The following is a 25,076-nucleotide window of genomic DNA, read 5'->3' as shown; positions in this document are numbered from 1 at the left end:
ACCATACGCTGTATGTTTCTTTCGCCTCAACACCTCCATTTCTCCTGCAAGAAACATCAACCGAGACTCCCGCCTCATACAAAAAAACGACCCCACCCAACTCCGAACTTAAAGTATAGGAAGCTCCGATGTGGCGCATCTACAAACCCACTCCTTCCAACATCGCACGCAACTAGAGCACTTTGAACCAGACGTCTTCGTCTCTGTCAAGTTTCCGAAATGCCGCAAGCTCGACTCGCCACAGCGCCCCCTCTGTGAGTGCACCACCGAAACTTTCCTCCTCGTCCTGACCCCAGCCCATTGGAAGCAGACCTTCCGAAGCTCTTGCCTCATGGATCAACAGACCCTGACGCAACGGGCGCTATGGGCTGCTTCGGCCATCTGTGCAGAGGCCAGCTCCCCAACCTGAACTTGGGGTCTCACAAATCAAATATTTCTCTCTATTTGTCTCCCACTCAATCTGCAGTCGGGTAATTATTAGCGATTAAAAGAATGCGGAAAAATGAAGACAATAAATTAATAGCAGAAGTTTTTGCAGAAAAACTTTTTATACGGAAGATTTAGCCTATTTTATAAAGGCAATATATACACTTACATACTTTCTTTTGAACTGGAAAAAAATTCTCCAAATGGTAACCGCAGCAATACGAAAAAAAACGTGGCGACCCTTGGCTTCCGTTGTAGACGCTGCGCTCCAGTTATTTTTTTTTTGTGGACGCTAACAAGAAGATCGGCCTAAATTACTGGAAAAAGTTCATAGAGAATACCAACTGCATTGGGTTCGATGAGTTGCAAGACCTATTCCTCCAAACCCTACTATCCCGCTGGAGATGCTTTTGTGACTGCCTAAGGCTGCCGGGAGAGAACGCACTCGATATCCATGTGAACTGTTAAAAATGCCAAGCCGTATACTTTTTTTTTCAACAGCGGCCGCACGTCTGCTCGCTCCTTCCGTACACTCTGGTAGACAGTCTGCGCAATACTCTGGAAACAGGTTAGGAAGCTTTATTAGCGCAGCATGCAATTTGTTGCGAGGCCATCACTCAAACATATATCTGGTAGAATCTAATGTTCTGCGATTTGGTCAACACGTACTACTACAATCACCTTCTGTAAAGTTTACTGCGGATATATACAGTGGCTGATGCTATTCTTTATGCCAATTTGTGTAAGAAAACCAATGCGCTCGCTAAGTAGGTGTCATGAATTTGTCCCTAGTGTTATGCGAAACGACTACGGAGAGCGTAAATATCAATCGATCGCATGTACTTTGCAATAAATATAAAGACTATACACACCTATAGCGCTCCTAGCTCTCTTATCTAAGCTTGACGTTCTTTTCGTTTATGAACGTCTGCTGTACGGGCGCAGCTCATTTTCTTGTCAAGGCCGCACAAGTTTGCTAATTACCTTCGCCAAATGTGGTTTTTAAATGTTTCTCCTAGCACGTGGCTATTGATTGATCCTGTGTTAAAATTCAAAAACAAACGAGGGCTTTGCTGGTTGTAATATTGGCCTGTGAAGCACAGATTGTGACAAAGTTCATTTGCTAATGCATGGGTTTCCAAAGCATCAATCCCCACTGAACATGCGATGGGCCCATAGTAGCCGCTGCTTTGCTCGCATCAACCTTTTGACAGATTTACACTGATAGATCTCAAAATGGCGAGAAAGGTTTAATTGGTATCTTTTCGGAATCTCTACATTGGAGTTTCTCACGAATCCCGGATTACTCACCCATTTTTATGACCGAATTTTGAGCAATAGCTCTCGCTCTATGCAAGGTACGGCAGCATGTATCAAAAATCATCATATTATCTCATTCGCTCGCAGTTAGTTCGGCATTACCTTCCTCTCCAAACTCTACATTGTACCGCACACTATACTTTTTGTCCCTAGGCACGTGAAGGAGGCACGCTTGTCTTGGGTCTCTGGCCATTCGGACATCAGGGGCAATGAGCTAGCGGACCATTTAGCGGACCATTTTAGCGGACCACTTTGTGGGTACGTGCTAAAATCTTTTCGGACATCATCATCACCATCATGAGCATGATCATCACCATGAGCATGAGCATCATCATCATGAGCAAAGGACCCTCCGCAGCACAGCAGCAGGTAACCGCTGGATAGCTGCCAGAGTAAATATCCGTACAAAGTATGGAAAAACACCAGCACTTGGACCTTACAAGCCACGACGCTGCGTCATTTGACGTGTCGCAAACTTTTGCTGCATGACCGTGTGCCCAAAGTCCAATTGATTGAGAGGGCATTGTTCATTTTGCCCCACATGCTACGACCAGTACTTGCCCATACCAACGTTTTTTATAGAAGCTGCAGAGGTATATTTCGAAAACGAATGGGTTTGCAAACGATTCATGAGACGCTTTGAGACAGGCTTTCAATTTGAGCATCTGCTGACCATTCAAATTGGTTCTCATATTAGTGTTTTTGTCCCGTATGCCTCCTGTTTCCTAACCCAGGCTTGGACATCTTCGGGATACTTCCTGCAGTGTGCACATCAGCCTTCTGAAGCTGTTGTCACCTCTTGCCTTACCACTCCGGTAAGGGATGATTTCCGCTTTAGAAAGTATTTAGGATTGTCGAGAAGTGCTACCGACTCACTCGAGCTGTTACTTCTACAAGTAAAAGACGCACAAAGTTTCATCAGGACACTTGTTTGAAACACCTTATTAGGCCACCGGGTTCCATGTATGGCCTACATCATCTACTTGAGTCGAACACACCTTCAGCGATTCTTTATCGCCGTGAGCACGAAGAACACGCGTGCAACGCATTAGACATGCACAAAGCAACCGTTGTCTTGTCAGGTTGATTTTCAAGGATGGTTCAGATACTTTCCAGGGAATGGTTGCAACAAACAGTTGAATGTTTATATGTGGCTTCCGTGGGTCGACGCAAACTTTATATCAGTGGAATGAGAAATTTGACCCTAAATGAGCAAAGCTGCGTAAGGCATAAGCATCAAGAATGCTACGGGTGATCTCGACAGGGGATCTTACCATTTGGACGGAAAGCAAAAATCTCCGCTGTATTTGTTTCTGTCCCTGCCAACAACCCCTGCTACAAATGTGTATTGCTTCGCCTTGGTTCAGATAATTTTAACACGGAGCTTCTGTAAAATTAATTCTTGATAGAGACATACTCCATCGATCTAATATAAAAAATTCCTGGCATTGCATGCCGGTACACTTTTTTTCGCGCACATAATTTATATTGCCTGTTTATTTGCCACAATTGCTGTCCTTTATTGGATACACCACCAACATTCTGGTAAGTCAGCAATGAAGAATCCCGGATATGCTTCTTTCCGAAATAAGCCAACGAAATGGTTTCTGACCTAAGTGTTTTCGTTAATTTATATTATGTTGCTACGCTGTTGCCGTTGCGCTTTCCAACATCTACCAGATGAATTTGAAACCATGAATAAATCCTACATACAAGGATATGTGTCTACCCAAAATGAACAATTTTACTTAAAATATAACTCTTTCACATCTGACAAAAACACGTAAACGTAGACTTTACTCGGTAGCAGGCCTTACAAACACAACAGATTTACAATGCATTTAGACCCACCAATTGTGTATACAAACAATTAAAAAGTCTACATATGAGTGAACAACAAATAAAAAAATCACGCGCATTAGCGTAAGTTGCGATTACTTATAAATCGAATATTACAAACTTGTAGGATCCAACACAAATTTGTCGATCACCCTGTTGACTTGCAATTAATTAATGGTAATCAAAACATTTTCCCCAGAATGAGAAATAAAAAAAACGCGCGAAGCGGAACGCAATGTGTTTATTTTTGGGGTTTTTCTCCACATTTATTAGCAACGCGATAATGAAACTATGTAAAATTATCATTTCTGTTTGAAATGGTTCCAACGTTTTTGTGCGCTCCCTTTTATAGCAGTGAGAGTAGGGTAAAGAAACGAGAAATCTTGGTTGTTCGTTCAACATTCTACCGTATCGCTCTATTCCGGGCTTAAAACGAATCAACAATTAATCCACAACAAAATCCTCGGAATCCTTGACAAACGATGCAGTAAATTGTTTTAAAATGGAGGCATACATAAAATAGATTGCACACTCAAGGGTGAAACAAATATTTATTCTTCAGGTACTTTTTTTGAATTCAACGTACGAAATTTGGAGGCGCGTGAGAAATATAGAAAGGAAAGCATACTGCAGTACACATGTCTATGCATTGTCTGAAATGTTTCCGCTATAGGCAGTTAACGTATAAAAAGGCAGCACCACCAAATCTAATTTATAACCATTGCAATTTAAATTATCTGCATATTAAGAACTCGGGGAAGTTGACGTAATTGTAGGTAGTTAACATACCGCGGTTAGTTATTATGTGTATTGTAGGTTGGCGAACGAGTATTTCACTTGTTGGGTATGGCAAAATAAGGATTTCACAAAAAGTGCAATGAATGCGGCAACCATAAATTCATAGTGTATTCTTTCTTTAGATTCACTAATTGATAAGCTGCTACAAAAGAATCCTGGTTTCAAACATTTTATCGTTGGCCAATAGCGTTTTGTACGGCGTAAACATTAGTATATTTAAAACGGTATATACGAAGACAACACGTACCTTGAACCGACTGCGTTGGTTTTTACAACAGACTTTCTTAATTGGCTTAAGATCATTATAAGTGGTCCAGAACGTATGCAGTAATTCCCGCTACTAAAAACGGACACTTGTTTAAAGCCCCTTTTCGTGCGGTGATCTTTGTTGCATTTTGAGCTACCGACTTCTTTATAACCACGTCCACAGTTCCGCTCGCTAGGGTGCTTCGCAATTTCTTATAATATTGCACTTTATTCCGTTTGTGGGTACACATCCACCGACGGACAATTACGAGTGGCAAAAAGTTACAATTAAACATAACCGTTGTGCTTTTCTACTCAACCACATAAGCATTTTTTAGGAATAACCAGCATATTGGGAGCATGAAGCAGGCACTCACCCAAGTGTGCGGTTTAGCACGACATTTGTGAAGCCAATTTGGAAACGCTTTCTCTTCCACTTGAGGGTCCTTGTGCTCTGTAAGAAAACATGTATGACTCCGCGGTGAGTAATTGTTTAATTTGAAAAAAAAACTTCCCTGCCGTCGACCTGGTAGTCTGTGTGAAACAGGAAAAAAATTCGTACAGACAGATTTTTTGAACCACAATAAATTAGCGAGATGGTGGCACTTAGTGTAATAGGGATAAAAGAAAGAATGTGTAAATAAACTTTTGAGGCAACATATACCTAACACACATATCTAACACCAAATTTCAATATTACCTTTATGGAGTAACCAGACCACAAAATTGATTGAATTCGTAGTTTCTTTTAAGATTTCTGTGAACGTGGGACCACAAAGTGGCTTTGGCCTTGAATGTTCAATTTAGATTCATTGAGAGCAATTGACAATGAAGAAAGCCGCTGCTGTTATAAATATATTGGAAGTGTTTTATCAAGAATAAGTTGAAACGGACTAGCAAAGACAAAGCAGTCATCCCTTTTGTGTTGTGCTTTGATTTCAATACACGTTTAACGCAGGATTACAGCGTGTCAAACAAAAATAACGTTGCTGACGGCCGTAGTGCAAACTCGTCTTTGTGTTCAGCGGGCGGAAAACATTTTTTTTTGTGTGCAATGGGTATTGTGGCGAACCCTGACTAGTTCAGAAAAAGTTTGGCGACGTCTTTATGAAGCCTTTTTCACGCCCGCCACAAACCCTAACCCTTAGGAAAAACATAACTGCACATGAGTGCCCGTGAATACGGAGTGCATATTTCCAGCATTTTTATATATAGCATCGCTGCAATAGAACACTTTTCTACGTGTTCATTTGGTGCAATGTAGGTAACGAAGGTGATGACAATAGCCTGGTCAATTAGGTATGACTATGTGATTTTAAATACAAAACCATGGCGATAGTATTTAGTACTACGCCACATTTCCTTGTTTTCCCGTTCATCTTTGCCATTTGGTAGAAGTTACCGTAAACGGCTCTTTCTCTGCTACACAATGTCGGCGTAGTTTTGTTTTTATTTTCTTAGTGGGTATGCCTAAATTGTGGCAAGAAGGGTATGTGCAAACGGTAAAGCCTCCCCAGAAAAAGGGTTCTGCCGCCCTTTTGTGCACCTGTTTTAGTAAAGGTCCAGCACAATCGGGTATCACGCCGCACCCACGATTCTACATCTTCTGTGCTTTTAACTCACAGTTTTTTTAATTATTTCAAGCGTGAACAACTGTTCCTGAAATATCATGATTGCGGGCTATTTCTACAAAGAAAAAAAAACAACAACCACTTTTGCTTTACACACTGGCAACGCGCTGGGGTAGCTTTGGGCATACCTGGCGTCTCCTTCTATTTGGCATCAAAAAAACAGTGCGGCAGCCGGTTTCAGCGCAAAGTTTTGAATTTTACCACTAGTCTCATTTCAGACAAAAATTTTAAAGGCTGCGTTCTGGGGTATCTGCCCCCTCCCTTGGGGTGAACAAAATTGACGATTATTTAAAAGCGGGATCACTTTAGGCAAAAAACTAAATACTAATCTTTGAATTGTTGTGTTAGGGAGGCATTTTTTTAACCCGTCATCACTCCTACGAACGGGGCACAGGTTTTAAATGGCTGAAAAAATTTTTGAGGGTTGAAGCAGGGTTGTAGTCGGTATTATTAGTAATGTGAATTTGCACACGCAGCAGCAGATAACCAAGAAATAGCGGGGTGATTCTTCCGGACACCCACAAAAAAGTTTTAAAGCCAAATCAACAAATATTTTACTGAATTACGAGCGGCAATCTGCAATTGCAAAATAAATTCTGGAGGTAGAATATGATTGAGCTTCTTTAAGTTATAATAAAACTCATTTTTCGGGCATTTTGCAAGCAGTATGCAAAACGTTTGGAAGCGTACCACGACGATCCTTCTTCTGGACATCTCGTCACTGCTCGCACTATTGGCAGAATAAATCGAGGTACTACTGGCCCCAACTTAGTTCCGACATCACCCTCCACGTCAGGATCTGCCGTGACTACCAGCAACGAAAGTCACCACCGACAAGAACCTCCGGACTTCTGTTGCAGATTGGCGTCCCATCATGTCCTTTTCAACCGATTAGAATAAACCTTCTCGGCCAGGTGATGATCCGAGAACATGTCAATTGTAGCGACAGACTACATGACGCGCTATGCTGAGACTGCCGCTCGTGCGCGGGGGACTGCACGCGGAGTGGGGAACTTCTTCATAAACTGACTTGTGCTGCGCCATGGCCCCTGATGTCCTAATCACGGATCCCGGAACGGCCTTTACCGCGAAGCCTAGGCAAGACATCTTGCGGTACAGCAACACCGACCTGCAAAGAAAGACGGAGTAACACCCCAAACGATTGGACTAACGGGTGTCTCTCTACGTCGACGTTGAACATTAGACTTGGAGCGAAGTCCTTCCGTATGTCACGTTTGCGCACAACACGGCTATTCAGGAAACTATGCAGACGACATCATTCCAGCCCGCCAGCCGACTCGACCTAATACAACAGTCAAGCAGCCGGTGGAGTGAAGGCCGCTATAACCTCCGCAGCCGAGACGCCGAGTACCGTATAGGGCATCGTATGTTGGTTTCGACTCTCTCCCGACGACGTGGGCTTTGTGAAAAGATTCTGCGATGGTAGTTAGCACCCGGCCGGATTCTAGAACGTTTTGGACAAATTACCTGCTTGGTGGCCCCCCATGGTGAATCGGCGACATCATGACAACGCATGCGGCCAGAAGTCGTGCACATGGTTTGCCTGAAACCTTACTACGCAAGATGAGAGATTAATTAGTTGTGTATTATTATTGTCACTTCGTTTTAGCATCGGGTCGATGCACAATTAAATGGGAGCAATTAGACCATCCATTGGGATCGTTTATGATTTTGGGTTTTTTCCGCTCCGCTGCACCGGCCTTTGTTATCTGCGTCGTGATCGAAGTCCGGTTTGTATTGTTTATTACGCCGCATGGAATATTTCGTTTTATAGAGAGAATGTTTCACCCTATCGCCACTAGCTTAGAATTTGTCTTCTTTTATCTACAATATTTTCGACATAATTCCACGGTTTGAGAAACACCCGCTGCGAAAGATAAATGTCTACGTAGAAGACGCCACGGCATTCTATTCACCAATACTCGCTTGCGCATTAAACTTTTTTTACCGCTACTTCACCACCTGTGTATTCTGTCAGTGGTTAGGCGAGCACACCTTCGCTCCAATGAAGTGGTTTTTCCTTCAAGCCAGCTGCGTGGTCTTTGGCTACATGACAATATGATGATTATGGTACAGGTGTTTTGGCACAAGGCCAGCTGGGGCAAATGACGCCAAACAAAAGTACACAAAAGAAAAAAGTTTAAAACGAGTGTGTAAGCCAGAATAACCGTAAAATCGATATAAGGCAATGGTGATGGCTGGGGTATAGGGCCAGTTATGATTATGCATGACAGGAAATGAGGTTTAAAAACTTACCACCAGACAAATATTTAAAAATTCCTTTTACAGAAATAAATGACATTTTAAGCCAAAATAAAAGAACGGGTGCAGTGGATTGTGTTGCCTGTATAGTTTTTTGAAGTGTATGAGTCTTGGTGTGTCGAGTGCCTTGCATGTGAATAAGATGTGGACTACAAATAGCACCTCCCAACACCTGCTACACACGGGTCTTTGAGACCCAGGCAGCAGGTGTAGTGCGTCGCGTGTGTGTGGCCTATCCGTAATTTGGCCAGCGCCACTTCCGAGTGTCTTCTGCGTTTGTCCGTAGTGTGTGGTCCCAAATGTGGTAATATTAGGTGTAACTTGTCTTGGCATTCCAGTCCGGTTGCCGTGTATTGCGTAGGTGCTTTTTGATGCATGGCTTCAGTTCAGTATAGGGTATAGTTGGTACCTGGATAGTATTTCAATGTACAGAAGGAGCCGCCATCCTAACTGCGTTCTCATTACTGGCTATTCCAGAGTGGCCAGGGACCCAACACAGAGTCTGTTCAAGATTTGAGGCATATGCAGAGGTAATAGTCTTTAAGACGAGATTGCTGACATAAATTTTAGATGACTTCGTGCATGACAATGATTGCATTATTCTCAACGAGTCGGTATAAAAAAGAATTAGGGACTATATGTTCAATATTATGTTCAATATTAACATAAAAATGGCGTATGCCTCTGCCCTGAAGATACCGGTGCTTATATGCATAGTTCTATTCGAAGTTAAATTAGGAGCGTGCGCAGCATAGGACAGGATTGAGGATGTTTTGAACGCATCGCTGCAATTATGTGCACAGTGATATTATTCCTGTAAACCAGAAGTGCTGCATACTTGCGCTTCTTGGAACTCAATTTTTCGCAATTTTTATGAATAAAAAAAACGCATAGCACGGGTAGAACTTGCAACGACGGTAAAAGCGTGCTACAGGACGTTTTATAGGTATCTAGCAAGGAGAAAATCAGCTCAGACACCTCCTTTTTGACTGCGACTCCGAAAGGTGCAGAAATAGTTAGGCGATACAAAAAGATTTGGGATGTGGAAGTATCATTAGGAACACGTTTAAAACGATGGTTGTCCGTTGACGAAATTTTAATGGCATATAACAAGTCAAACTACGATTGCTGGGATTACAAGCACCATTTGAAACACTCTTTGTAAAGACTGTGGACGGGGATAGTACGGAATGCGCCAAAAGAGAGGTGAAGCCCCAAGTGAAGAAATGGGTCGAGCATTTTAAGTGCGGTTTTCGTGATTGACCCGTACACAACATTCCCGTAGTCCAAACAAGATCCAAGTCAAGGGATAAAAACACGCAGATGAAGTTGCTTATCGGCCCCGTAGGATTGGTGTGAAAGGACATTAGGAATAATATAGGCATTTATGTGCACGTTGTTTTATGTGTGGAGTGAATGTGACTTCTTCATCTAAGACTAAACTTGAAAATTTGAATTTCTCTTTAATGGGAGTCGAGTCGCCATAGAGCTTAATATCAGGGTGTGCTTGCTTCGCGCGTCTCTTGGAAAATTCAAAACCGCCACAAAATTTTAGAAAAATAAAGTTTAAACCAATTTTGGTCTGCCCATCGAGCAAGTTTCTTAGCCCCAAGCTGGACGTGACGTTCACATAAAGACATGTTACATGATTCAAAAGGTAGTCGAACGCCATCTACATACATCAAGCATGAGATGATTGGTGGCAGTACCTTTCGGAGAGAGTTCATCTTTACTGCAAACCAAGTGCAGCTGAAACCGCCACCTTGAGGCACGCGATTTTTCTGCACGTGAACGTTTGAAAGTGCCGAATGGACTCTGACATAAAATTCTCCTTCAGACAGGCATCTGGAAAGAGTTTTTAGCGTGGTAGCTCATATACCAAAGGATTTCAGATCTCTCAGAATGCCGTCGTGCCGTGCGGAATCGCTTGCCTTTTCAATATCAAGAAAATACTGTCATGCAATATTGGCTATGTATGTAGGCATCTTTAGTGTAGGGCTCCAATGGAACCAACTGATCATTGGTAGATCTCCACACCCTGAATCTTGCCTGGCAGCTCGCAAGAAGACCATTGCCTGCCAAGAAGTAGACCAGCCTCGTGTTTATGATCTTCTCGAGAAGCTTCCGCAGGCAGCTTGTGAGGGCGATCGGTCGATAGCTGGCAGGAGACGATGGGTCAGTGACTGCCTCCAGAAAAGCCACTACAATAACCCTTTCCAAGGACTTGCAATGTTCCCCAAAAGCCATATTTGGTTGCGTAGGTTTAGGAGTTTCGTGAGTGTCTGGGTGTAGGTGTTGTATCATGGTGTCTATATTCTCATTCACGCCTAGAGCTGAAGGTTTAGACGTGCTCAGGGCAGCTCTCGACTCATAGGGTGTGAATACAAAGTTGTAAGAAGTTTTTGTTTTGTCTTTGTCATGTAGGGGCCTTTTTCTCTGCAGATGTTGTGTGTTGCATGAAAATGTTAGCGTTGTGTGCTGAGTGGGACGCCTGTTCGAAGTGTTGTGCGAGTGTGTTAGCCTGGTGTACGAGTGTGTCCCCTGTAGTACCTACAAAGGGCAGGCCGTCTGTCTGCGGTTCTTTAAGTTTTCGTATTCGTGTGCAGATTTTATGTGTGTTTGTGTATCAGTTGATGGAAGTGAGGAAGGCGCGCCAACTCTGACTTTTCACCTCACGACGCACACGCTTCTTAAAAGCCTTCTCCCGTTTAAAATAAATAAGATTACCCGACGTGGGGTACCGGCGAAGGTCACCCCACGTTTTGTTCTAAGCCTCTCACGCTTTCCTACAGTCCTCATACCACCAGATCCTCCTTGGGTTACGCGACGCACTGGACGTCAGGGAATATACTTTCTGGCAGCATCGAGGAAGTGAGCAGTCAGGAGTTGGGCTGCTTCGTTTACGTGTAAGGGTGCTGTGGCTGTGTGCTCTAGTTATGATGTCTCCGTAAATGTATTCTAGTTTGCTCTTGCTTCCTTGAGCCTCTTATGGGAAGATGAACTGCTAGGGCCAGTAGCTATTTATGTTAGTGAAGTGGAGAAATGGTCACTACCACACAGGTCTGTGCCCACAACCCACTCAAGACAAGGAATTAGAACTGCGCAACCAATTGCCAATTCAAGAGTATGTGCTGTGTCCTATGTTATAGTATGTAGGTTGTTTCTTGCTGAAAAGGCATGCCCCTGTTGATATTATCAATTTCTCAATAAGGGTACCCCGGGCATCTGTAGGAACAGAGTACCAAAGAATATTGTACGCATTCAGGTACCCTATTACGATGTATGATTTGGGCAGATGGTCAACCAGCGCCTCGAAGTCGGAGCTCAAAAGTGCAAAATCGGGAGTAATGTAAATAAAGCATACCGTTATCAGCCTATTAAATAATATTGTTTGAATTGCTACAGCCTCTATGAACGTGCTAAAAGTGGTAAGGTGGCATGCTAAGGATTTCCGCGCGATTATTGCCACACCACTAGAAGAGTGTGTGGAGCCAACCCTATCCTTATGAATACTATGTACCTATTTAAGCAATTTATTTGTTTGTAATTGATGCGCCTCATCGCCTGCGTTGCGTCGGCGCGTTAAACCCTACAATCAATCAATCAATGTTTGTAATTGATGCGCGTTTCTTGGACACAAATAACACTTGGCTGATTAGTATGCAGCATCTCATGCATGTACTCAAGACTTTTTAAGAGGCCTCTGCAGTTCCAGTGAATTATGTTTTCGGTTCCGATTATTTAAATTTAAGAATTACATTAGTGTGTGTGTGCATGTGTGTAGTCATGTGTTGTCTTTCGTAGCTGTTCTTCTGGATTTAAACTTTTTGGGCCTTTCTGTTGGATTGAACGTCAGAGGCCGCACCTAGAGCTCCGTAGCAGGCAGTAGCGGTCCGACATTCATCTCCTCATCAGATGTGTGATGGGTTTCCCGACGTACCGGGCCCCTGGACTTTGCGCACTTCGGGGACCTCTCGTTGGAGCCGCCACCGCCGAGGGTGTCGGTGACACCAGAGGGTGTACGGTGGTTCGATGGCAATGAGAGGTTATGCAGCGCCCTCGATTTCCATCCTCTTGGCACCCTCCAACATGCTGAAGGACGGGGAGCATAGGCGGGAGCGGCATTGGTCCCGACTGAGACAGTGGCCACCACACCCGCCGCTGCTTAAGCAAGGGTTGGGCTACCTGAGGCAACCCAGGAGGGGAGGGAGGTGTTGGGGGCTGACGGGAAAAAGTGTGATTCCCGGTACCGAGTCCCTGTCGAAACCAGATATCACTCCGCCCCTCGGTGAGCTGCGTCGGCGCAATTCCCCAGAGGAAAAGAAGACAACCTCTATGACCCCTCTGGGAAGGTGATGCTCTCTGTGACTTTCAAGCTGATGATTTGTTTTTTCCGGTTTGAACGTCTCGCAGACCCTTTAAAATGCTGTATGGGGTCTCTGGCAGTTTACACGTGCGAAGGTTGTGGAGTTCTCGTTCTTTGTAGGGACAGGGGTTCTTTCTTTGCTCTGGTTACCCTGGTAGCGAGATAGAGCAGGAGCACTCTGCCTGGTAGACAGGCACGAAACTCTTCCCCCGGAGCTTGACCTGGGCTCCTACGGCCACGTTTGTGGTTTCTACCCTAAACCTTAGTATACCCATCCCCACGCATCGCTCCGGTTGAGCAAGACGCCGTTTTGTTCGCCAGATGTGCGAGAAAAAAAAACATGCGGTAGCAGGATCTCTTTTTGTGACGCCCATTGGATAATAAACAACCTACTTGCACGGGAATGCCGAAGCCCATGAAGGCAGGAAAGAATGCGAACGCACCAACAACCTTTGCTCCAAAACTGCGATCTTTCCGCTGCACATAAAAAACCTATAGGTTACACCATCACTTGGACCACGCAACTTTGCGATTGTTCTTGTTTAATTAGTGAACAAAAATGGTCTTTCATGGCCGCGTAATTGTAGCGAAAACATTATTTTCTAAAATAAAATATTTTTGTGGTTTTAATGCTTGCTTGATTTCTCTAGAAAGCAGATACACTGCGTAATATTGAGAACTCATTCTCGAAGCCGACTTATACTCCACCATACTAATGTGTCAAAGACAAAACTGTTTTATCAGGTGCAACCTGTATACGCATTCGGCTAGCTGTGAAGACATTTTTCTATATTGCATACGTTCACCATTCACGTTAAAACTTCACTACATTGTAAGGGATTTTGCACATTGGTAGGTAAACATTCAGTAGTGTAATCAACCTAAAATTGTGGATCACTGCTGTGCCCTGTGAAGAGAAGCAGTATTCTTCTGGAACATTTCCCAACGGACACTGAAAAAAGACATACACATCACAATGTATGGTAAACAATTTCCTCCGATTGGCAGAGACAGCGCAGCACCGTTATATCTTTCCCGTTATTTGAGGTTGTTGATTTTGCAGACCAGCCACACGATCGATCATCATGCGGACTTTCTTCGTTCAACGAAATCACGCTTTCAAGTGCAATGTGCCCGTGAAAGAGACGTGTATGCTGCCGCTGCCTGAAGTGAGCCCAATAAATAGCTCTACCATGCTGGTACAAGTGTGCGCCTTAAGAAATTTTAGTTCCAACGTTTCACTTGTTTTAACTTTTACACGTTGATGATTTTTGAACTCTCTCTAGAGTGCGCGTGATAAGCGCATCAAATTGATAATAGTAAAATATAAATAAATGAAAAAGCGTTGGGATGGCACTTACGGTTCGGGATCAGGTTGCTATAGCTGTAAAGAGGGTCCTAATAAACGAGGATCACGCGTGTGTTTTTGTGTTCTTACTGTTTACAACGGCGGCTGTTTTCTGCACAGAAGGACTGAAACGGTGCATTTTCGCCGAATAGGACCCTGAAATATTCCGCCCTAAATACCCAACAGAGCAAAGAGGATGGCTCAGCCAGAAATACGATGTGTTTGGCTATCCCGGTTTGGTAATTTGGTTTATCATCTTTTTAACGTGCCACTTTTCAAGACGTCAAACCAAACTGCTCTTGCAACAATAACCTTCGTCTTACGTAAGCAAAACACGCGCGGAGAGCCTAGCCCGGTTTCACGGCTCAGATAAATATGGGTCGGCAGTGCTCATGAATTGCTACAAAGAGTTTTGAACCAAACACCTAAAGTGTCGCATTGCGAACAGTAGCTCTTTAGCTTCTGTTGTGTTTTCGAATTCGCCAGAGAAGGCACTCTTGGCTAGATACGGTCCAAAGCAGCGCATTAAACTGCAGCGTCCTATTGCCTTCAGTTTTCACGTGATTGGCGGCTAAAACAGGTGTTTTCGTTTCCGAACGAAAGCGTCTATCTCCCCTTGCGCTGTGGTGCGGCTGCTGCGCTACGCGCTGTCCCCTTCTACGTGAATTTATTAGGCACCCAGCAGCGAAAACAAGTCTCCCGCTGACCGCACACCTCGTCTGTTGCATCGCGACTGCCATGCAGCCAACCAAGTGCGTGTCGTAATTCAGCACCATTTAATAAGTTACGTTGAAATGAAAAAAAGGTAAAAAAGCGTTGCGAAAGTGTGGCTCGGTAAACTGCTGCAGACAACAAAAAATACTTACTTAGGTCGTAGTACGGCACACAAATACCGTCCTTACACAGACCAGCATCGTCTTTCGGCTTCGTCTTTATTCTGTTGAGTTTCTGAAATAGCCAAAGTTATTTACCTTTGACGTAATTTCATTGAAGCGAACGTTGGAATCGAGGCTTTCATGCTCAATGTAAGTTTTTGGTAAATCTTTTTCAATGATGACGCACAATAGGTGCACCTGTAAAAACACACACGAGCGTATTTTCTACTATACTGGGCAACAATTCCACCAGGCTCATAAATATGGTAGGGGCCGTAAACAGCAACTTGTAACAGTCCACTTTAAAAAACAGTACTGTCATAAAAAAGTCTAGAGTCATCTGTGGCTTTGGGGTTCTCAAAAGCCAATCGTGGCTACCAGGTCGGACCCCCCCTCCTCCCCCCCCCAGCAACCTGAGGAACGAGGTTTCATTGCTTAAGCGCTCCTGAGACCCGTATAGCATGACTCTGTCTCCTGCCCCCGTCCCGATTCCCGTAATGTTTAGGAACTATGGTTTTGTTCTGTAATTGATGCAGCTTGTTTCTTGTTCCTGAGTGCAAAATTTAGCTTCGTGTGTCATCACGGGCAGTATGCACTGGTTGTAGATTTTTCTTTGTAGTGACAAAGTTAGCTTACTTTACATTATTAGGGTGTGCTTTCGGTGTGCTGCTTCGGCCATGCCTATTCTGCGCCGGATTTTTTTGTCGTTGTTGTTGTCAGCACTACCCGTCTGTTCAATGTAGTTATATTCTGTTGCTTCTTCTTCAGTTCCCTTCTTACGATAAACCAGACGTTCTTGGCTTGCTTATTCCTCAATACTTTAGAATAATGCATTATTGCTCGTAGCCCCACAGCCATGCTTTCTGGTTGTAATTTCTGCAGCATTGTTTGCGTGTGTTCTGCAGTCTCAGTATGGAAATCTATGTCGCCTGCCAACCTCAAATGACTGGAATATTCCTCCTTTATCCTTAATCTTGTCACATTTTATTCACATTTTTAAAGCTTAATCTTGTCACATCCTTGTCCCATTTTTATATACCCCCCACCAGGTGTGCTGTGAATAGGCTTAGAGAGATGGCATCTGCCTGTGTTACTCCCGTTCCGGTCCAAAACATCTCGTTGCTTGTACAGGTTTATCCCGCTCTTAAGTCTCATATATGCCTTCTAGAAGAATTCTGTAGGTTTCTTTTTTCTTGTCTTTTAGCACTCCTGAGACGGCTGCATGGAGTACGATATCCTGCTATTGTGATGTAAGCGGGTTTATTGTGCTATGGAGATTTTGTTATCACTTGGTGGACGACATTGATATCCATAGTTGAGTACCCTTTCCTAAATCCGCCTGCTCTCTAGGGGGATGGAAATACCACATCTCACGTATACGTGTAACTGAAATTTTGGTAAACAGCTTGTAAACGACGTAAGAGTTGGCTGATGGGTCTGTTTCTTGAGGGCCTTGGGGTCTGCCTTCATCTGAATTAGAAAAATGTTGTTCTTTTTAGTGGCGATAGGCTCTTATTGAGTTTTCAAGCATTCCGAAAATAGCACAGCAAACTTCTCCAGTACAATATCTCCTCCCTCCTTCAAACGATTCACGGTTGTGCCGTCGTCACCTGCTGCTTTTACTATTTGATTCCTTCAATAGCCATTCCAAATTCCCATTTACACTAGTGGAACACCGCAAGTTTACCTTGTATTCTCAGTAAAAGCATTCTCAACATCACTGGCATACAGGCTGGTGCAGAAACGTTCTCCCACCCTAAATATCTCGCTCAGGTTGTTCCTAATGTTTTCTTGCTGATCCTTTAGTCTGTAGATACTCTTTGCGAGTGACAAGCTTTCTCTTTGTTGTTTTGAAGCTCCATCCTACTTCGAGCGTACAAATCGATTCGTGCTCAGTAGCCTTAGGCACTGAGTCACCGTGGCGGGTTTTTTGTTAACATAGTAGTGAACGAGGAAACTATAAATCGGCTGAGCTCGAGGAGGCGGATTCCAGTCCTGGCTGAGGCGGCCGCTTTTCTGATGGATTCGAAAAGCAAAAACGCCCGTGTATACGAGATTTCGGCGCACGTTAAGATGCCAGGTCGTTTAAATATTTCCGGAGCACTCCACTACGGCGCGACGCATCGCTTGTGTTGCGTCGGCACGTTACACCCCACAGTGAATCAACCAATGAAGCCATTTTATCCAACACTAGTCTACTTTAATCTTTTCTAGCCCTAGTTCGCCCGAATCTAGAATGTGCATGTGCGATTAGGGATCCCCATCTAATCACTACTCTTAATGAAACACTTCAATACATACAAAATCGCACAACCACAACTCTTTATTCAGTCACCTCCTATCATACCAGCGTCACCGAACTCAAATCTCAAGCTACCATTGTTAACGTAGCATCAAACCGCAAAATTTCGAGGCTATGTTTGCCTCATAAAGATTATTATTGTGCATTGCTCGTAAACCATGTTATAATTCCAGCCCATCGTCTTTCATGCCGCATCAGCCACTCGCAAGCTGTGTATCCGCCCTGTGCGCATTTTACGGCCCATCACTATTCATTTTTTACTAGCATCAATGAAATGAAACGATCTTGCTTGTGCCATCGTGCACCACTCCTGCACCACCGATTTCAAAGAGCCATAAAAAAAATTATCATTTAGCTAACTGTGTACTTGTTAAAGTAACACCCCTCGGATGGGGTCCTTAATAAATTAAAAATAAATAGGATATATTATACTTCAATTCCTTTTGTTTTGTCTCTGTAATCATTTTTCACAGCTGAGATAATTCAACCCGCTCAAGCGTACCCAACACTTTCATGCTCTTACACTTTGCAATTACTTCCTCCGTTTTGTTAGTTAGTTTTGTAGTTTTTCTCTGCATGTTTTTTCTCCCACAGCTATTGCCGACTCACGGAGTACTGAGGTTAGGGTGTCGTTTACCCTGCTTACACTAATCTCGTTCTGCTCTTTCAAAAGCGAGAATTCGTTTTGAAGAGTCATTTTAAACTGGTTCTGTTTGGTATTGTGTGATTCCATGCGGGGGTTTCTATTTTTCACGACATTCCTTCTCTGTCTTCCAAGATTCAGCCTTAGCTTCCACCTATCTCTCCGATCACTGCAGCGCATCTTACCTAGCACACCTACACTTTTCACGATACCCAAGTGTTCACTGAGAATGAAGCCAATTATTTTTGTGTTGTATTTTTGGGGCTGCTCTATGTTTCTTTTCTATTCTTTCGTTTGTAGAAGAATGTATTCATAAGCTTTGGGGTATTTCAGCCTGCAAGTCGCACCAGTGTATACATCGACTATTGTCATTGTGTATTCCGAGTTTTTGCACTAACAGCACTGCAATTTAGTCTTTCCCAACCTTTGCCTTGGTCTCCCATAACAATAGCGAACTGTATTGTCTTATTCATTGCTTAATAGACGTCCTCGTAAAAGCAATCTGCGGCTTCATCTCCATAGCCAGTGGTTGGCAAATGCGCCTGCGCTATCACTAACCTGTATCGCTGGTTTAACTTGATCACAGTAGCCGCGACTGAATCGGTAATGCTGAAAAACTCGTCCCCATTTGCTGCTATTTCTTTTTGGAATAAAACTCCTACAGCTGCCATTTTCTTTTCGTCGTTTCCACTGTAGCACAGAATAGTGGGCTCTATGGAGCTCATAAAGCTCATAGAGCTAGTGAGCTCTATGAAGGCCTCTCTGGTGCTTCGAACTTCATTTAACCCTACAATATCTCGCCTAATTCACGAGAGCTCCTCAAGCAGTACCGATAAATTTCCCTGGGTTGACAGACAGCGTGCGTTGAACGTTGCCAGGATCAATTTTATTGTCGACCGTTCCGGCCCCATAGACACCTAGCACCCTCTGCTGTATCGCCGTACTGACCACCACCGTGGACAGGTGATCTAAAGCTGATCGGGACTGAGAACCGAGTGTTCAGTTTGTTAGTTATATTCCGTGGCGGCCAGTTACTACACCAGGGTGGGCAGATCCTTCACTGGTAAGGGAATGATATTTGTGCCCTTATGCGTCTTCCTAGCATGGTTCAACCTTCGCAATGTAGCCTGCTAAGATGCCCGATGATAATTTCTTTCGGACCTGGCAGCACTCCATACCTCCATAAATTGGACACAGACACCCGCACAAAAAATAGCGACAGAGCGAGAGACGTTTCCCGCCGACCATGATGTTGCGCACGCCTGTAGTGATACTGAGCCAACGTTAGTCGGCTTTACGTTTACACGCGCAGTTCTGAAGGAGTAAGCTGGGAGGGTGGCTTACTGGTGAGATTCACTCCCGTGTGGTAGTAAACAAAGGTAAGCTACTGGCCTGTTCAAGCGTCATCATCATAATTATCATTCTCTATTTCATCACCATCTCCACCACCAGCCTATCTACGCCCACTGCAAGGTCAAGGCATCTCCCAAGGATCTCCATATATTTCGGTCCTGTGCTAACTACGACCAATTTATTCCCCCAAAATTCTTGGGCTCATCTTTCCATCTGACTTTCTTCCGCCTCCTGAAAGGCTTGCCTTTTCTAGGGATAAACTCTGTTCCCCTAATGACTGACAGTTATCTTGCCTCTACTTTACATGCCATGCATTTTTTGTAATTTCTACTAGCATGCCAAAAACACGCGTTTGTTCTCTGACCCACTCCACTTCATTCCTATCTCTTAACGTTACAGCCAAAATCCTCGTTTCATTGCCCCAAAGTCGACCTAAATTTAAGTAGAACCCAAGATTCTGCCCCGTGCGAAGCAACTTTGATGAATTTTTTTCTTGAGAGACAGTGGTAGGCTGTCATTTATTTTCCGAGAATGTCTATCGAATACACTCAAACACAATCTGATCCTTCTAATAATTTCTGCCTCATGGTTGGCATCCGGGGTCACTACTTGTCTTAAGTAATGTATAGTCAAGTAGAGAATTCCTTGATCAAATATTTCCTTGAACCCTTCAAAGATCGTGAGATCAAAGATTTTGATCTTGAACGCTTCAAAGATAGACGAGGAGAGCGGGAAATCTTTGAAGCGTTCAAGATCAAAAAGAAAGGAGGTGCTTGTATTAGTGAGGCATCAGTGTCACTTCTGGAAAAGAAAATGCTGTACCTATCTCGAACTTTAGACTTTGTATCGGTACGTGGCGGTTCATGTTTACGAGATATCGTTTTTTTTTCGATGTGATACCTCCTAGGTCATTATCGGTCCTTCTGTTGTTTTCGTTTTTCTATATATATGTTTTCTGCTGCAATAAAGCACTCAGTTGTTCGTCAGCGCCTGTGGTTTAGTCTTGCCTTTCTTCGTCCCGTCATTTGCGCTGTTTTTCTTAGTTTAGATATATTCGCTTACCACTTCCACTGCCTCGCCATCAATCTCAAACCACTGTGCTGTCCCGAGATAACTGATGATTATTTAGTTTTCAGCATATTAATTTTCAGGCCCACGGTTCTACTCGGTTCGTCTAGTGCGGAAAGCATGCTTTTCAATTCGTCCCCTGAGTTACTTACCAAAGCAACGTAATCAGCAAATCTGAGGTTACTGAGGTATTCTCCATTACCCTTACTCCCACCTGTTCCCAATCCAACGTTCTCAATACTTCCTGTAAACATGCTGTGAATAACATTGGAGAGAACGTGTCTCCTTGTCTGACACCCTTCCTTATAGGTATTTTACAGCTTTCCTTATGGAGGATGATGGTAGCTGTGGACCCATTGCAGATATCGTCTAGTATTCTTACATAATGCTCATCTGCCCCCTGGTTCCGTAATGCCGAATGACTGCTAGGGTTTCGACCGAGTCAAATGCTTTCTCATATTCTATGAAGGCTATATAAAGGGGTTCAGTATACTCAGCGCTCTTCGCTATTACCTGACTGATCGTGTGAATATGGTCCATTGTTGAATAACCTTTACGGAACACTGCTTGTTCTTTAGGTTGACTGAAATTTAAGGTTGGAGAAATTCTGTTAGCGATTACCTTGGTAAGTACCTTGTAGACGACTGCAGTAAGCTGATCGGCCTGTAATTTTTCAAGTGCTTCACGTCGCCTTTCTTGTGGATTAGGATGATGTTGGCGTTCTTCCAAGATTCCGCTACTCTTGCGGTCATAAGGCATTGCGTATACACGTTTGCCAGTTTTTAAAGTACAATTTCTCCGCCATCCTTCAAGAGGTCTACTGTTATCTTATCCTCACCAGGTGCTTTGCCCCCTTTTATTTCTTTCAAAGCCTTCCTTACTTCTTCGGTCGTTACTTGTGGGATGTCGATCTCCCTTGAACTACTGTCTCGTTCGGCATTACCCTCGATGTCCCGGCTTCTGTACAGGTCACTATAGAACTCTTCGGCCACTGTGAATATTTTATCCCGATTTGTGATGACATTTACTTGCTTATCTTTAGGAGCATACATCTGATTTTTCCCCGCGCTAAGACGCCTCTTCACTGCTTTCAGGCTACCTCCGTTCTTTACAGCGTATTCGATCCTCTCCATAATATACTTCCGTATGTCAGCTGTCTTACGCTTATTGATTAACTTCGAAAGCTCCGCTAGTTCTATTCTGTCAGCTGCGGTAGAGATTGTCATGGTTTGCCATTTCCTAATTAGATCTTTCGTCTCCTGTGAAAGTTTGCCAGTATCCTGCACTTCTACATCCTGCACGACGCCAGGGTTATCGCATAATATGAAGTCAATTTCATTTTTATGCTCCCCATTCGGGCTCCTCCAGGTCCACTTCCGACTCTCCCGTTTACAGAAGAAAGTATTCATTATGCGTAGGTGATTCCGTTCTGCAAAGTCAACTAGTAGGTCCCCCCTGCTATTTCTACAGCCCAGACCATAGTTCCCAAGTGCCTTGTCTCCAGCCTGATTCTTGCCTACTTTATCATTTTAGTCCCCCATAACAACGGTATACTGTGTTTTTACTTGAGCCATTACCGATTCCACATCTTCATAGAAACATTCCACTACTTGTCGTCGTGGTTGGATGTGGGCGCGTAGCCCTGCACCACCTTGAGCTTGTACCTCTTATGCAGCCTAATTACAAGACATGCTGCCCTTTCGTTAATGCTATATTATTCTTCTATGTTGCCAGCTATGCTTTTGTCAACTAGAAATCCCACTCCAATTCTCTTCTGTCCTCTAGACCCCGGTTACATAGGACGTGTCCATTTTTCAGCATCGTAAATGCTTCGCCGGCCCTCCTAACCTCGCAGCGATGGCGTAGAGGTAGAGCATCCGCCTCGCGTGCAGATGGACCGTGGTTCGAATCCCGGTGCCAGACACTTCCCACCGGAAAAAAAATCTGCATATTGATGGAATGGCACAAAGGGGCTTGGGGTGCGGCTTGACCCCGGCGACCATTGCTGGTAATCCACTCCCTAACCAGAGCAGGATTGGCCACCCTGGTTTAGTAACGGCCACAACCTCCCATGAATACGTCAATTACCCTCGGCCCTCAGTCCCCAGCGGTTGCGAAGCAACTGACCACGGCGGCGTTGAGACCTGTGACGTAGCAGAGGGCGCTAAGAATCCCTGGTTCTGGATAGGCCGCCAATGGAATCTTAACCTGGCAACGTTTAACGCGAGAACCTTATCTCAGAAAGCGAGTCTAGAGGTGTTGTTCGAAGAACTAGAGGGCATAAAATGGGTTGTAATAGGGCTTAGCCAGGTTAGGAGGGCAGGCATTTACAGTGCTGAAAAAGAAATGTAAACACCTATTTCTGTGTAATTTTCAACGAACCACTCATTTGTTATTCTGATTCGCTGTTCTGGCAATCTTGGTGCCCTAGGAGGCTTAAGAGGGTTCAACGCTGGTCGACCACTCTCCACATGTACACACTCGAGTCACCGCCCGGGGGCTAAAAAGGAGTTCCCCTTTACCCTAGTAGTCCGAGTCGCGCTGGCTACCACCCCCAAGCACAGGAAACAAAAATACCTAAACATAAAATGCCCCAGAAAGTGGAGGGGAAAATCGCCCCACCGGTAGCGCAGTGGTTAATGCACCAGACTGGTATTCTGGAGGTCGTGGGTTCGCATCGCAGCTGGCGGGCATTTTTTCTCCACTTTCTTTCTTTCGTTCCAAATTCTTTTTCTGTTTCAATGACCTACCATATCCTCCCCTTCGCTTGCCGAGGTTTTCTTGACTGCCAACTCCTATTTCCGCGTATTATATATATGTGTGTGTAGTTATACATATATATATATGAGAAGTTCACATAATTCAAACTTCGAATATTTCAATATTTAAGAAAAGAATCCGGGGTTCCTTCGAGATTAAGTTACGGGAAGTCGACTGTGCATATATATATATATATATATATATATATGGTTGGCCGTCAAGAAAACCTCGGAAAGCAAAGGGGAGGTTGTGGTGGGTCATAGAAAGAGATGAAGAATTTTTTTAGTCGAAAAGAAAGTGGTGAAAAAATGCCCGGCGGGTGGGATCCGAACCCACGACCTCCAGAATACCGGTCTGGTGCGATAACCACTACGCTACCAGCGGGGCTGCTTCCCCAGCACTTTCTCAGGTATTTATGTTAAGGTATTTTTGTTTCCTGCACTTGGGTTAAGAAGAAGGTCCCCTTCACCCCGAGTAGTCCGAGTGGCGCTGGCTACCACCCCCAAGTGCAGGAAACAAAAATACCATAACATAAATACCCGAGAAAGTGCTGGGGAAGCAGCCCCGCTGGTAGCGTAGTGGTTATCGCACCAGACCGGTATTCTGGAGGTTGTGGGTTCGGATCCCACCCGGCGGGCATTTTTTCACCACTTTCTTTTCGACTAAACAAATTCTTCATCTCTTTCTATGACCCACCACAACCTCCCCTTTGCTTTCCGAGGTTTTCTTGACTGCCAACCTTATTTTCTGTCTTATTTTCACGGAGCCCCTCATTTCCCGTTTTCCGATTCGCTACATGCTTAGCGAGGGCCTCTGTTCTGGCAGTCTTGGTGCCAAAGGGAGCTTAAGAGGGTTCAACGCTGGTCGACCGCTCTCGACATGTCGTAGACACTTGAGTCACAGCCCGGGGGTTAAGAAGAAGGTCCCCTTCACCCCGAGTAGTCCGAGTGGCGCTGGCTACCACCCCCAAGTGCAGGAAACAAAAATACCTTAACATAAATACCCGAGAAAGGGCTGGGGAAGCAGCCCCGCTGGTAGCGTAGTGGTTATCGCACCAGACCGGTATTCTGGAGGTCGTGGGTTCGGATCCTACCCGGCGGGCATTTTTTCACCACTTTCTTTTCGACTAAACAAATTCTTCATCTCTTTCTATGACCCACCACAACCGAGGTTTTCCGAGGTTTTCTTGACTGCCAAACTTATTTTCTGTCTTATTTTCACGGAGCCCCTCATTTCCCATTTTCTGATTCGCTATATATATATATATATATATATATATATATAACACAGAAATAAGGGTTGGCAGTCGAGAAAACCTCGGAAAGCAAAGGGGAGGATGTGGTAGATCATTGAAACAGATTAAGAATTTGGAAAGAAAGAAAGAAAGTGAAGAAAAAATGCCCGCCAGGTGGGATCCGAACCCACGACCTCCAGAATACCGGTCTGGTGCGATAACCACTACGCTACCGGCGGGGCGATTTTCCCATTCACTTTCTGGGGTATTTATGTTAGGTATGTTTGTTTCCTGTGCTTGGGGGTGGTAGCCAGCGCCATTCAGACTAATCGGGGTGAAGGGGACCTTCTTTTTAACCCCCGGGTCGTGACTCGAGTGTCTACGACATGTCCAGAGTGGTCGACAAGCTTTGAACCCTCTTAAGCTCCCTTTGGCAACAAGACTGCCAGAACAGAGGCCCTCGCTATGCATGTAGCGAATCAGAATAGGAAATGAGGGGCTCGTTGAAAATAACACAGAAATAAGGGTTGGCAGTCGAGAAAACCTCGGAAAGCAAAGGGGAGGATGTGGTAGATCATTGAAAC

At 44.3% G+C, this 25,076-nt stretch overlaps 1 protein-coding gene across 1 annotated transcript in view; it reads right to left on the bottom strand.

The window, feature by feature from the left end:
- LOC144141282 (uncharacterized) overlaps positions 1–25,076 on the bottom strand; it is a 58,793-nt gene that overhangs the window by 4,351 nt on the left and 29,366 nt on the right. Inside the window, exons 4-5 of the mRNA XM_077672859.1 lie at positions 15,124–15,205; positions 5,007–5,083 (exon numbers count right to left, since the gene is read on the bottom strand). Of these exons, the coding sequence (XP_077528985.1) occupies positions 5,007–5,083; positions 15,124–15,205 (159 nt within the window). The remainder of the gene's footprint in view (positions 1–5,006; positions 5,084–15,123; positions 15,206–25,076) is intronic.

This window comes from Haemaphysalis longicornis, unplaced genomic scaffold (genome assembly GCF_048455015.1).
Source record: "Haemaphysalis longicornis isolate Haplotype H1 unplaced genomic scaffold, Haemaphysalis longicornis Haplotype H1 scaffold_6, whole genome shotgun sequence".
NCBI lineage: Eukaryota > Metazoa > Arthropoda > Arachnida > Ixodida > Ixodidae > Haemaphysalis > Haemaphysalis longicornis.
Note: the sequence above shows the minus strand (reverse complement) of the source record. Positions and strands in the feature narration are given on the sequence as shown.